At 41.2% G+C, this 14,872-nt stretch overlaps 1 protein-coding gene and 1 long non-coding RNA gene across 2 annotated transcripts in view; one reads left to right on the top strand and one right to left on the bottom strand.

Moving 5' to 3' along the window:
• RYR3 (ryanodine receptor 3) overlaps positions 1-14,872 on the bottom strand; it is a 286,017-nt gene that overhangs the window by 50,503 nt on the left and 220,642 nt on the right. The window contains exons 71-75 of the mRNA XM_082241418.1: positions 12,237-12,251; positions 8,761-8,931; positions 7,027-7,086; positions 5,130-5,261; positions 3,373-3,485 (exon numbers count right to left, since the gene is read on the bottom strand). Of these exons, the coding sequence (XP_082097544.1) occupies positions 3,373-3,485; positions 5,130-5,261; positions 7,027-7,086; positions 8,761-8,931; positions 12,237-12,251 (491 nt within the window). The remainder of the gene's footprint in view (positions 1-3,372; positions 3,486-5,129; positions 5,262-7,026; positions 7,087-8,760; positions 8,932-12,236; positions 12,252-14,872) is intronic.
• LOC309542894 lies at positions 829-3,340 on the top strand. Its single transcript, XR_014224482.1, has 2 exons — positions 829-1,925; positions 1,961-3,340. It is a non-coding gene; the product is annotated as an uncharacterized lncRNA (long non-coding RNA).

The raw sequence follows: 14,872 nt of genomic DNA, 5'->3' as shown, positions 1-14,872 counted from the left end.
AGTCAAACAATCATAGGTCCAAACACAAAAAAGAGAGATGAAGGTATATCTGGGTGGACTGCAAAATTTTGACCAGCGGTTTGCATTAACATCAATAAAGCTTCAGCAATCCTGAAATGTACTGTTAAACCATTTTCAGATGGCTCCCTCGCCCCACCAATAAATAATCAAATATTGAGTTCTCCGTTTCCCAAGACAACCTGGAAGCTAAAATAAGAAAAATGCAAGAAATGTATAATTAACATATTACTGATTGTGGTTCAAAGAGAATGGACTGCGTAACACTTGCATAACCATCAGGTCTATTTGAAATAATTTCTAAGTGGTTTCCTAAAAGGATCTTGGGCACAATCCATCCTCCCCCTAGGTGCAGCACAAAGAGCTGAATATGTGGGAGAGGATATTCTTAAGCCCCAACTCTTTTACTGACAGGCACAGAGCTGTATGTCCTGCCATTATGTGCAATGAGAGGTTTTGGCTTCCCTCTAGGAAAAAAGTAGAAGCAGAGCCCCTGCTTCTCTTCATATACACTAGCGGCCAAAATTGTGGAAACCCTTTGGGAAAAGTGTATTTCCGAGGTTTGATGGCTCATAACACCTGATTGGCTCTCTTAAACACACATGCTCATTGGCTACATTCAAATGAAGGAAAGCTACTGCCTATCAACCTAATCAAGTTGTGCTTCCTTTTTCTGGTTATTTGGCTATAACCTTTGATAGAATACAGATAATTGAACAAACTTTGCTGTATCATATTCCTCATTAAATTATCTTTCCATTGATATACATACACACATACACACACACACACACACACACACACGGTGTTATGAGCCATCAAACCTCAGAAATACACTTTCCCTAAAAGGTTTCCACAATTTTGGCCACTAGTGTAGGGCATATTTGCCTGTCCATGAACTAACTTCAGCACGAAGGGAGCCTGAGAAACTGACAAAAATAGTGGTAATGGGAAACAAAGTTTCCATACCTGAGAATCAGAAAGTGGCAAATACAACACAATTCAGAGGTCTAAATAGGAAAATATTGTATGCTGTGTGGAGTCCTCAATCTACGTATGCATCTGCATTTTTTGATTTTGATGGTTCAGGCAGTGGCTCTGTTTTTTATATCCGGTTATATAGTCGTATAGATATTTCTTTTCCGAATGGTTTTTGTATGGTTTTGTCATGGCCTTTGGCTAGTACAATAAAGCTAATTTATTTACTTAAGAATATGCAACACCACTTTTAAAAAAAGGGATTCCAGGGAGATGTTGAAAATTACAGGCCAGGAAGTTTAAACTTTGTTCTGGGAAAACTGGTGGAAAACATTGTTAAAGATAAGATAACAAAGCATATAGGAGGAACAAGTCTTGCTGAAGCAGAAATCAGCATGGCTTCTGCAAGGGCAACTTCTGTTTCACTAACCTATTAGAGTCTCAACAAGCATATAGACAGAGATGATCAAATTGACATAGAGCATTTGGGCCTTCAAAAAGCTTTTGGCAAAGTACCTCACCAAATTACCTCACTGCCTGAGTAAAATAAGGTGAGAGATCCGCTTGTAAATCAGGCACAGGTTAAATAACAGGGAGAAGGACAGATAAAAATAAGTGGACAGTTCTCCCAATGGAGGGATGTAGAAAGTGCAGTCCTGGGACTGGTCTTGTGACCTGTGCTTTTTCATGCATAAACAGTGCTAGGGATCTAAAAGGATCTGTCCAAACTGTCTATCCTTGCTTATATGTTGGAATCATGATTTCTAGACCCAGCGCTGAGCCTGTACCATTATTAGACTAAATTAAGATAACTTCCTTGCTCTCAAATAAGAGCTGCTGTAATTGGGTTTGGGGGCAGGAGCATGACAGAGGGTTAGACAAATTTGTGGAGGACATAGAGACCAAGGACTATTAACCCTGGTGCTTATGTTCTACCTCCACTGTAGAAGGCAGTATGCTTCAGAATGCCAGCTGCTGGAAACTGCAGGAGGGGGGAATGCTGCTGCATTCAGGTCTGCTTGCAGGCCTCCCCTAGGCATCTGGTTGGCCACGGTGAGAACAGGAAGCTGGACTAGATGGGCCTGATATAACAGGCTGTGCTGATGTGCATACTGCATGAACAGGCTAGCCTCCAGCCTGCATCTGCAGCCCTAGGAAACTTTTTTTTGTGGGAGTCATGCATGAGATTTTCATTGCAAGGAATGGCATAGCTGTTTACCCAGCATCACACATTTCCAAGTAAGGGCTGGCAGGAAAGGAGAAATGTGCAGGGGGAGATGCAGCATGCAAAACAACAACAAGGCACGTGTAATTGCAGAAGTTGAAACTTGTCAATGGATGTATTTCATAAAACAAGCCTCCCAAATTTTAGGGTTAAGACCTTAACCTAAAACCTTAATTAAATGGTGTTTAAAATATTAAAGTCATGATCCACTCTCTCATGTCTAGGAAGGAGTGGGCTAGCGTGCCCTACATAGAGAATACGGTTGCCAAAGTCTAAAAAGCAAAAAACCAGGACACCCTGAAAGCTTTTACAAAAACGCCAACAAGACTCAATTTTGTGATTGATCCAGGGCAAAGCGGCCCCCCAGATGTCAATTCCGTCTTTGAAATCCAGGTAATGACTGGGAAAATCCAGATGTATGGCAGCCCTAAGATAGGAGGTGCATAGGGACATCCCATACATGGCAGCAGATAACTGGGCCCACATGCCTGGCCAAGGGATAGTGGCAAAAGGGAAGGATAGGGAGTTCCAACAGTACAATCCTATGCACGCCTGCTCAGAAGTAAGTCCCATATAGTTCAGTGGGCTAACTCCCAAATAAGTAGGTAAAATATTGCAGCCTGGCAATTCAAAAATATATGAATGGCTACTCAAATGCAAGCACCACTGAGTTCAACATGACCCACTTCCAGGTACATTTGCTTAGGATTGCAGTTCACTGTTTTAAAACAGCAGGGGACTGCAAAGGATTAAAAAATGATACATAAGTTCACCAAATACAAGACTTTCTGATATTCAGAAAAGCAATGAAAAGGTAATGAAATGTAATAGAAATGTATTCTTGCAGTGCTAGTTGAGGTTAGAATTAATTTTGGATCCTAGTGTGTTATTAGAATACTGTCAAGACTGCTTTACAAAATGCTTCTGCGAGTCTTGTGTTCTATCTATTTCCATTTGAAACAGAATGAAGGATTAGAGCACCTCTTTTACAAAGACATATGATGCTCTTCTAATATGGCTCAACAGGAAACTTTAAGAAACTGGTTGAACTTTTAATACTGTGTCACAGAAAGCATGTCGGGTAAGAACACCCATTGTTCTGAAGCGCAATAGCAAGAGCCATGTAAAAAGAAAAATTAAAAGTTATGTACCTTGGCAGATTATACAACGGTGCCATCCTGAAACAAGCCACAACAGCTCTTTTACGTTGTTTTGACAAGAGTTTGTGCCAAACTGCTTTCTTTGATCTTAATGGTTGCTCAACCTATGGAAAAACACTATTGTAAATAACAATTCCAGTTCAGCTGATGCCATCTGTAAGTTGACGGTGGTAGAAAATACACGGTGTGTGTGTGTACACATACACACATGCATGCACAAAACACACAAGATTAAACCTAACCTCACACTGGAGAGAAAATCACATCAAGCCAAATGTTTGGCGAAACAGAAGAATCTTTGGGGTTCATCTAAAGCCATAATAGATGGAGATAATTTACCTTTCCAGGGACTGAATTCTGATCTACCTTTCCCAGGAAAAACTGAAGTGGATACATAACCCAGAGATGTGCAAAAACAGGAGGCTAGAGGCAGAGCTGGATCCAGGAATATCCATATATTGAAAACCTGGGGTTGTATCCTCTGCACTCACTGCACCTGTGGCATCACTTGGAGGACTTCCCATCCCTGTGCGTCACACAAATTTGTCCTGGGTCCCCCCCCAACCTTCCAGAGCAGATTTGGAGGGCACACAAGGGAGGAAATAAAGTTCCATTGCATGAGTTCATTCCATGAACACAATGAGTTCGTGGATACAATGACTTGTCTTTCAACAGAAGTGCAGCCCGTCCAGAACAGGCTGAGCTTTCCCAAAGTTATAAATGTTGACATTAAAACTGTCTAGTTGTCACTCCTATATCTACCTTCTTTGTGAGGTCTGGAGGGTGGCAACACGAGAACAGGCCTTCTCTGCAGTGGCTCCCCGTCTATGGAAGGCTCTCCCCAAGGAAGTTGGCCTGACGCCTTCATTATACACCTTTAGGCACCAGGCAAAAAATGTGGTTGATCTGATTTGACATCCATGCCCTTTTAAAACATGGCTTTGGGGGGGGGTGTTTATTGGGTTGTTTTTATTTTGATTATATATATTTTGGCTTTTATGTTGATCTTTTCCATGAACCACCCTGAGACCTCCAGGTATAGGGAGGTATATAAATTCAATTAATAATAATGATGATGATGATGATGTTTCCGAGCACAATTCAAAGTGTTGGTGCTGACCTTTAAAGCCCTAAACAGCCCCGGTCCTGTATACCTGAAGGAGCAAGTCCACCCCCATCATCCAGCCCGGACACTGAGGTCCAGCTCCGAGGGCCTTTAGTGGTTCCCTCGCTGTGAGAAGTGAGGTTACAGGGAACCAGGCAGAGGGCCTTCTTGGTAGTGGCGCCTGCCCTGTGGGACACCCTCCCAGCAGATGTCAAGGCAATAAACAACTATTTTACTTTCAAAAGACAACTGAAGGCAGCCCTGTTTAGGGAAGTTTTTAAATGTCTGATGCTGTATTGTTTTTAATATTTGGTTGAAAGCTGCCCAGAGTGGCTGGGGAAACCCAGCCAGATGGGTGGGGTAGAAATAATTTATTATTATTATTATTATTATTATTATTATTATTATTATTATTATTCTTACCCTGTAAGCTAAGTCAGTAGTATTACCCTTCATATTGCAGACAGGGGCTAAGGCTGAGAGTAGCTTATGTAAGACCAGCTACTGAATACATGTAAGAAGCTAGATCTGAACCAGGGACTCCCCAATTTGAAACACAGTCTCTGGTACAATATATGTGCTTAGATAAGAGCTCCATGTTCTTCTGTGAAAATATATAGCTGATAGGTGAGATTCCTTTCACCTGTTCCAGATGATACACAGCTGCTGAGATCCTTTGCACACGCTGCACTATTTTCTCAGGATCAGCAGGTTCATCAGCTTTCAAGACATCCTTGTACAAATTCAGCTGCCATTTCACAGCCGGGTCATCTGACTGCAAATAACACATAGGATCTTGTATCAAACATGTTTAAAAATACTTAGCAGACTTATTTAAATAAACATTTGAGAGGGAAATAAATAAAACGTCCCACTCTTACACAGCAATCCTATACAGTGGTACCCCGCAAGACGAACGCCTCGCGAGACGAAAAACTCGCAAAACGAAAGGTTTTTTCGTTTTCGAGTTGCCTCGCAAGACGAATTTCCCTATGGGCTTGCTTCGCAAAACGAAGCTTGCCACGCAAGCTCCGGGGACAGCGGGTCTTCCCCGCTGTCCCCGGACCTCTTTTGAAGCAAGGGGCGGTGGGGAGAAGCGATCTTCTCCCCGCAGCCCCAGGTCCGGGGACAGCGGGAAGCGCAGCGCGTCTGCACTTCTTGATCTGGAGATCGCTTCTTCCCGCCGCCCCTTGCTTCAAAAGAGGTCAGGGGACAGCGGGAAGCGCAGCGCTTCTTCCCCGCTGTCCCCGGACCCCTTTTGAAGCAAGGGGCGGCGGGGAGAAGCAATCTTCTCCCCACAGCCCCAGGTCCGGGGACAGCAGGAAGCGCTTCCCGCTGTCCCCGGAACTCTTTTGAAGCAAGGGGCGGTGGGGAGTATCTTCTCCCCGCAGCCCCTTGCTTCAAAAGAGGGGACAGAGCGGCGCTTCCCCTCTGTCCCTGGACGGTCTCCATAGGAACGCATTGATTGATTTTCAATGCATTCCTATGGGAAACCGTGCTTCGCAAGACGAAAAACTCGCAAGAAGAAAAAACTTGCGGAACGAATTAATTTCGTCTTGCAAGGCACCACTGTACTTCAATTATGGCGGGCCTGGGGGCATGGGGATATGATTGTTATATCTTATATTCACTCAGCCTAGAAGATTAGGAAAAGCATGCCACTGGGAAAATTCCAAAATCAGCTCTAACTCCACCCTATCCCACTAAAACATAAGCAGAAAATTGTGATCCAAAGGTTAGAGCAAATAATAGTGTTTTTGCCAGGAGCATAAAGGAGAAGTAAAGCCATGTATGTATCATCTGCATATTACTAACAATGCACTACAAAACTCTAGATGACGTGACCAGCAATTTCATGTACCATATTTTTCACTCTGTAAGACGCACCAGACCATAAGACGCACCTAGTTTTTGGAGGAGGAAAGCAAGGGGGGAAAAGTATTCTGAATCTCAGAAGCCAGAACAGCAAGAGGGATCGCTGCACAGTGAAAGCAGCAATCCCTCTTGCTGTTCTGGCTTCTGGGATAGCTGTGCAGCCTGCATTTGCTCCATAAGACGCACACACATTTCCCCTTACTTTTTAGGAGGGAAAAAGTGAGTCTTATAGAGCAAAAAATACGGTAAATATTAAACACAATGGTGGATAAAATCGAATCTGGTACTTAAGGTTCCACAGTGCTAAACCAAACTCCCCAAGCACCACCCTCTGAAAACAATCATCCTGGTGGGACTGCAACCGCCATAAAGCATTGCCACCCACTCCCAACTCAGACACCTTCTCCAGAAGAATACCATGTTCAATGGTATCAGAAGACACTGACTGATCAAGGAGGATCACTAGGGACACACTCCTAGAGGTGATCATACAGGGCAACAAAGGCAGTTTCTATACCAAAAGCACAGAGGTGTGTCTGCTAAATCCTATAGCCCTCACAGCCTGCATAACTTAAGCAAAAGATTGCCTTGTTAAACATCTAAATGTTTTAAAACTTTGCCTAATGCTAAAAACATTTCATCTGACAGACCTTTTTGAACATTACCTTCTCCTGCAAATGCAAATTATTGCGTAAATGCTCCTTCACCTCTTCTTCTGTGTCTTTCTGCATACAAATATAAGCATATATTAATCTGTGCCATAATAAAAGTTGGACTAACTTATTAAATTATCTTTCTAGAAAGCAAATATCCTGGTGATGAGACAGCCCGCAACTATCTACAACTGGGCTGCAAAGTTTTGCCAACAGAATAATTATATTGTAACCCAGAAGAGACTGGAGGATCCAATTTCCCAAGAGAAGGAGTGAAGATTGCGAGAGGCTGTGAGAAGCAGGGAAAGTTCTGAAACAGCTGGTGAGAAAGTCTTGTCTGTTGATATTTGTGGATTTAGTAAGTGAATGTTTTTGACTGTTCTTCCCAATTATTATCTATATGTTTTTTAAACACCAAATCTGGTCCATTTGTTTTCTTGGAATCCAATCTAGAAGAATAGCTGGAAAGCTGAAAACAGGATCCTAGACAGCTGCCTCCCATCAAGAAGCAACAACAGGCAACACGTACATAGGATTCCGTGTGGAAAATGTGATAAGAACTGCAGGTGTGCAAACCCAAATTCATTTTTATGCTCATATCTGACCACTTCCCTTATTCAATAAGGGTAACTGTTAGTTTCATAGAATCATAAAACTGCAGCGTTGGAAGGACCCACGAGGGTCATCTAGTCCAACCCCCGGAATGAAGAAATATTTTACCCAATTTGGGGCTTGAACCCATGACCCTTAGATTAAGAGTCTCATGCTCTAGCAACTGAGCTATGGCAAACGTAAATGAGCTATGTGTAGCTAATGTGAGATATTTCCTCAGTTCACACAACTGGCCCCATTTTTCTTACATACATCTGATGATACGGGCTCTGGTCCAGGACAGCTTGTGTACTGTAAATTTGCTAGGATGCCTTTAAGATGCCATACAGGACCGTCTTTATGCGGAGGTGTAAGGGGTGCGGTGCACCTAGGTGCCAAATTCTGGGGGGCGCCCACTGCTGAAGCCACTTAAGCTCTTAACTGCGATCCCTGGGTGATTGCGGCCAATGGGTCATTTCGTTCTCTTTTGTGGAAGAGCTGCAGAACCAATGTATCCAGTGCTGCCCCCTAGTGGTGTCTTTCATTTTCGCATGTTAGTGGTTTTTGCTGCTCCCCTCCTTAAAAGCTCAACAACTTTGACATGCCCCCCCCCAAAAAAAATTGAGGGCGCTGCATGGATCTTTGCACCCTGGCAATGCATATGCTAAAGACGGCGCTGATGCCATACTATTCTATTTGTTATGACATATTCTATGCATACAGTAAATATGAGCATGCCATTGTGTCTTTAAGACACATCTATGACTAGCTTTCCAGCACAGGCAATAAGTATTTAATCAGTCAAGTGCTTTGGTCTAGCATTCATTTTTCTAGATGGATTTGGACTAATGAATAAACCAGTTTGCCATATGGAAGGCTTGAGCATTGTTTCTTGCACTGTTGAGATGCAGGCGTTGCAGCGAGGGCATAGCAACATGTGCACTTTGAGAACAGGCATAGGCAAACTCGGCCCTCCAGATGTTTTGGGACTACAACTCCCATGATCCCTAGCTAACAGGACCAGTGGTCAGGGATGGTGGGAACTGTAGTCTCAAAACATCTGGAGGGCTGAGTTTGCCTATGCCTGTATTAGAATCATGTGGTTGCTGGAATTTGAAAATTGAACACTCTTAACTGAGCAAAACTTTGACTTACACAGCTGTATCTGAACTTAGCAAGAGATATCAGTTCTTGATCTCCAGGAGTACACATATTCAGTCCAATGGGAAGCATTTTTTTAAGTGCAGCTACAATTAGAGAAGTCTGTATTGAATATAAATCCCCTCTACGTTTTGATTTCTTTCGTTCTTGATCATGACCTCCAGACTAAAAGGGAAGATACATACAAAATATATTGTGTAGTTATGTGATTCATTCATATTAAACAGTTATTTCCCCTAATTATCCAACCAAAGCTAGCCTTTTATATTGACATATTATATGTAATATATATATTTAATGGCTAAACTTGGGAAAATATAAGTGAACCAAAGAACTGCTGTGGAAAATGCATATTATTTTAGTAGTTCATAATTTACTTCACCACAGAAAATCTAAGAATACACACGTTGTAATTTTCTACAATCTACACATCTCCAAAAACACATACATACACATACGAATAACATCTGAAACGGATAAAAGTTTTGACAATAAGCTTTGTACTTTTAGAAGACAGTAAGTGTTTCTAACATTCTGAGCATTCTATGCATGTATGAAATGTATCTGCAATGCTGCTTTTTAGAAAGTCTCATGTTGCCTATATATGAATTCAATAAAGTCATATGCCTATGAGTTTGTACACTAGAAAGCTACTTTTCATTAATTCCATTGTTGATAAAAAAATCAGGTAAATGTATCAGACTACACTGTCAACAGCTTCAGTCACCCAGAGCATAAGGAAAATGAGCCCTAAGAAAGAGATAGTAAACAGGTTGCACATCAACATAATATCTGTCCTATTCTATCCAAATAATGTAAAATAAAACTTTTTATTTAAGGCAGCAGATCAAAGCTCTGAGCAACAACAAGGTCATCATTAACAGAATCATACTATGAACAAACTTACACTAAAAAGCCACACAAAAAATGTCCCCTTCCTGAATTCCATGCTTGAAATAGACTCACTGGCCACAGTGAGAATTTGCCACACACATGAATTCAGAGCTGGGCTCATAGCATTTCACTGCTACAAACAGCAGGTACTTGCTATAAACCCTCCACATCTTATTGCCACTGCAAATGAAAATTTATGGCCCTGAGTAAACTGTACAAGCTTGTTATGCTGGTACAGTAAGAGCTGTTAGTACTGATTGTTTGCAAACAATTACCACACGGTTTTTATTCTAGGAGAAAGAAAAGCCTAACAGTGCACGCACTTTGGGTAAATTGTTGCAAAGCTCTCGTTTTTATGAAAACTACCAAAGCATCTAGCCGTTCCTATATGTTTGGCAGTTCAGTTACGAACAAAAACATGATGTGGTGGTTTTCCTTCAGGGACCGACAAATGCAGGAAGTATTTTGCCTCAAAGCTTTGCTTGTCAAAATGCCTTAGAAAAAGTTTTCTACAGTAGCAATGAAATAATGGCTCTATATTTAATGACATTAATTTGTACTCTACTTTGATAGCAGACAAACAAATGCCACAATGTTTCACGGGGACCCAGTGGCGTCACTCGTCTGTTAATCAGGGGAGGTAACTGGTGTAACACAGGAGGTAAGTCAGTCCTAGTTTTTCATTCTTCTGTTCCTTGGAGGACAGGTTTCTCCAGAAAAGATTCCCCGTTATCTACTTCAGTATGAGTGGGTTAGAATGTTTAACATAAACGCAGTAAAGGGGGGAAAAATACATTTTAAAAGTGAAGAAATGCTCCATTCTGTCTCTGCCACCAAATTTCAGTCTTTTAAAATTGCTACTCAGTAAATCTCAATTTACAAAGATAGAACTGGAGACTGACAGAACATCATGCTCTATTCATGACAGTAAGGAAGTGCCTTGTGCTTTAAAATTATCTGTTCATATTTATTCTATACTAGCAGAAACCCATCAAGGGTATCTGTCCTTTCTTTCTACTCATCAGCCTTCTTATTAAAGCAGGGAAGGTCTTTACTTACTTTCCCCTCTATAATGATGAGGGCTACAATTTGATTGGTGTAAATGTAATGTTGAGCTATAGATTACTGATAGGTTTGGAATGTTTGCAACCCACCTAACTAAACAAAGTTTATCAGGCAGCTTACACTGAGCTGCTTCACATGTAAAGCTAAGTCAAACTATGGCTTAGTGCAAAAGTGCCTGCATGGGGGGTTCCCAGAAGAGACTGCAGCTGCAGCACTCCTCTCCCAGACTTGCTGCTGCTACAGTGCCATAAGCTAAGCCATGGTTTGGCTTAGTTATGAAGTTATGAAGGTTCCCAACCTGGCATTTGGGAAGGCTTTCATGGGCGCCCTCAGGCAGCTGCTCCAGACTCTGAGCTTTCATTAAAAGAAAAAAAGGCTCTAGAAAGAAAGTTATGAAGCAAAATGTGCAAGTTCCCTTCGAAGCAATTTTTGTGAAATGAGTCAACCTTTGTTTTTAGTGAATGAGTGAAGTCAGAGCTGTGATTGATAAGTGAGTTGTTTGGACCAGGCAAAAGGAATTCCTGGAGTTGCAACTTTACTTTTGTTTTATTTCCTAGTTATTGGATTCACCCATTTGCTGCTATCTTTGCTTTGCTTTGCTCCTTGCCAGCAATGTGCAGCAGTTTTTTGGAGGGAAGAACCCACTGCAGAGGCGTCATGATGACAATGGTGATAATGACCACCTTTTCCCTAGTTGTTCCCAAGTTGTTGTGTTTTGCCAGGGCAGATCCAGCACAGAGGCATCCTTATTACCAATATCATCATCAACTTTCCCCCGGATTGTATGCAACTAAGCTTACTCAGAGTAGACCCACTAAAATTAATGGCCCTAAGTTAGTCAAGACCATTCACGTCAATGGGTTTACTCTCAGTAAAAGACTGTAAAATACAATTCATAATTACTACATTTTTCCTGATTGTTTCCATGTTTTGGGGAAATTTTAAATAAATTTGGTACAGGATGTCTACACTGATTTTAGTGTGATACAAAATTATTTTATATCCGTAAGTCTTGATTGCAGGGAAGGAGGGCAAAGAGGAGGGATAGAATAATTTGATAAAGTAATCTAGATATTTTAATGGACAATCATAGCAATGACAAGCATAGTACATTTACTACTACTACTACTACTACTACTACTACTATTTCTAATGTTAAATATCCCAATACATTAATGAGTCACTTTTTCAATTAAACACTTTTTCAATTAAAGATACTAAACTAATTTACATAAAATGAGGATGGTAACAGAGGCAGAAGAGAGATGTTGTTGGGCCATTTTCTTCCCCATGAAATCAATACCCAGGCCTGTATAGAAAAGTGTGTAGGATAGGAGTATAAAAACAGATGTTCTGGCAAAATCTGCCTAACTTTCCAATAGGATTTATATTGGGCAGAACATGTACCTTCCCTTTGTGACGCCACTGCTGTGATCAATGGAAAGAATGCTGAGAGCCTGGTCATCTCTAAAACTAAAACATAAAGACACATCATGCACTTTGACCTGTACCTTTACTTGCATGGCCTGTATGAAAGAAAAAATACAAGGAAAAAAGTAAGTAAACTTGATGAAAAGATGGGAATTTTACAAGTTAATTAGAAACAATATCTTCTTTTTTTCAACAAAGTAACTAAAATACCTTGCATTTACAATGAACCATTACCATGTGTCATTATGTGCTTCCTTAATAAAAGAATGAATTACTGCATTAGATTAATTTCTTCTATTATTACGCTTACTGAGGGTTAAAAATAAAAAATATACTGAGGATTACCAATGGCAATATATTTTATTCTATATATATTATGTAAACCCCCATACTGCTGTCTTATTCAGTTTAGAATAAAGGAAAACCATAAACAACAATGCATTTACTATCTTTATAACCTTTTAATATTGATGTTTAGTAATATGACTTGAACTTAATATTAATGAATGTTTGACAACACACACTTACCAATTTTTTTAAGCCTTGTATCTGTTAACAAACAATATTCACAAGAAATGCAACAAACCAAGTGCTTTTGCTTTAACATGGAAAACTAATGTTACATGAAACTTTGTGCAGGTTACAGAAAGTTTGATTCTGCAATTATTTCTCAACCTTCTCTCCTTTTGGCCTTCTTGGGCACTTTAAAATGCCACGATTCAAAGTTAGAAGTTAAGGACTGAGGTCTACAATCACATCTACTTTTCCCAAATATATTTTAACTTGTAGAAGATAAATACTTTTGTCCTATGGATTTCAAGCTCTTGCTAAACTTTGCTTGCTTTCCCTGGAGAGACCTACCAGACTGATAGACAGTTTCAGCCACCTGCCCAAAGTCAGCTCTTCCATGTAGCCTTTAGGCTAGACTGAATGTATAAATTTTATTCCTAGTTTGGCTTTTTTCTCTCTGCTCCATCTGTGCTCTGGATTCCCCCCACCCCCCAAAAAAAATGCTTTTAAATGCTAGATATGTGTTTGTTGTATTTTTAAACTTTTTCTGCTTTGACTGAAATTTATTTTTATCCTATAAGGTGCGATACCCATTTCTTAAAATAAAATAAATCCCCTACTTAAAAAAAATGGGACTTACAAGTGCTTAATTCTAAGAGAGCCTAAGTGACTAAGCCGCTTCTGGCAAACCAGAGCAGCGCATGGAAATGCCGTTTACCTTCCTGCTGGAGCGGTACCTATTTATCTACTTGCACTTTGACGTGCTTTCGAACTGCTAGGTTGGCAGGAGCAGGGACCGAGCAACGGGAGCTCACCCAGTCGTGGGGATTCGAACCTCCGACCTTCTGATCGGCAAGTCCTAGGCTCTGTGGTTTAACCCACAGTGCCACCCGCATCCCTTTAATGCAACTTACATGTGCATTTAAAAAATGTAAATAGCAACCATGGAAGAGTCCACAGTATCACAACTGCAGCAGAAGGGAAGGGGTTTAACTCTTCTCACCATACCCTGACAACACCCCCCCCATCCAAAAGCTGCTATTTACATTAAGAGAGAAGCCTTTAATGCAGGGGTCCCCAACCTGTGGCCCATGGGCTGGAAGTGGCCCACGGAGGCCGTTTAACTGGCCCCCGAGCCGCCCCTGAACTGAGCTGCCCGCTTGGTGAGTCCCTGCGCGTCGCACTAAATTGGCCTTGCGGCACAGGGACTCTCTTCCACGGCTCTGGAAATTGCTTCTGTGCATGCCCAGACGCTGAAAATCGCATCTGCGCAGGCACAATTTTCGGTGTCTGGGCATGCACAAAAGTGTTTTATGGCACCGCGGACATGCGCAGACGCAATTTCTGGCGTTGTGCTGCGCCGGTCTGGCCCAAGGAGGATCTCCGCAAGAGTGATCTGGCCCATGCCCTGTAAGCCTTGACGACCCCTGCTTTAATGGCTTTCATTTTGATTCATATAGCTGGGAAGTGGAGGGATTTTAATTGAGGTCACCTTTCCTCCTTCAATCCATGCCCATATTGGCACAGCTAAAGACATCACTTGTCTTTAAAATGTAAAGATTAACTGCATTCATTCAATTAATGCCATGTCACTAATTTTGCCCTTTTATTATAATTCAAAACATTTATCTAAAGATGGTCATGGAAAAACGGTATTGATAGTCCTGCAACGTTAATTACATATATGTTTAACTGGAGCCATTAATATTAAGCAACAACAGCACACTTCACACAGTAACCAGTCAGAAAGAGGACAATAGTATAGCATTCACAGCTCTTACTATATAGCAATACGTCGTAGGCTCTTTCTAATTTTTTTATGTTCATTAAAAACTCAGAGCGTGAAATAAGGGAGATTCTCTCTCACACATTGCTTAGCTAACATTTTGGATCTAGGTCTGTTCATTTGGGGAGTAAGTAGTGGAGCCTACTACAGTCATGCCTTGGAAGTCGAACGAAATCCGACTTCCAAAACGTTCAAAAACCAAATAATGCAGCCAATCAGAAGCTGTCGAAGCCCCGTGGGATATTAGGGTTCCAAAAGAATGTTTGCAAACCAGAACAATCACTTCTGGGTTTGCAGCGTTCAGGAGCAAAAATGTCCGAGTTCCAGAGTGATCAACAACCAAGGTACAACTGTACTTGAAAACTGGATTATGAATGCCTCTGGATCTATTCTTCAGTGCATCTTTATTTCATTAGCCTA

Source organism: Podarcis vaucheri, assembly GCF_965113315.1.
Source record: "Podarcis vaucheri genome assembly, chromosome: 1".
Taxonomy (NCBI): Eukaryota; Metazoa; Chordata; class Lepidosauria; order Squamata; family Lacertidae; genus Podarcis; species Podarcis vaucheri.
This window is presented reverse-complemented; position numbering and strand designations above follow the sequence as displayed.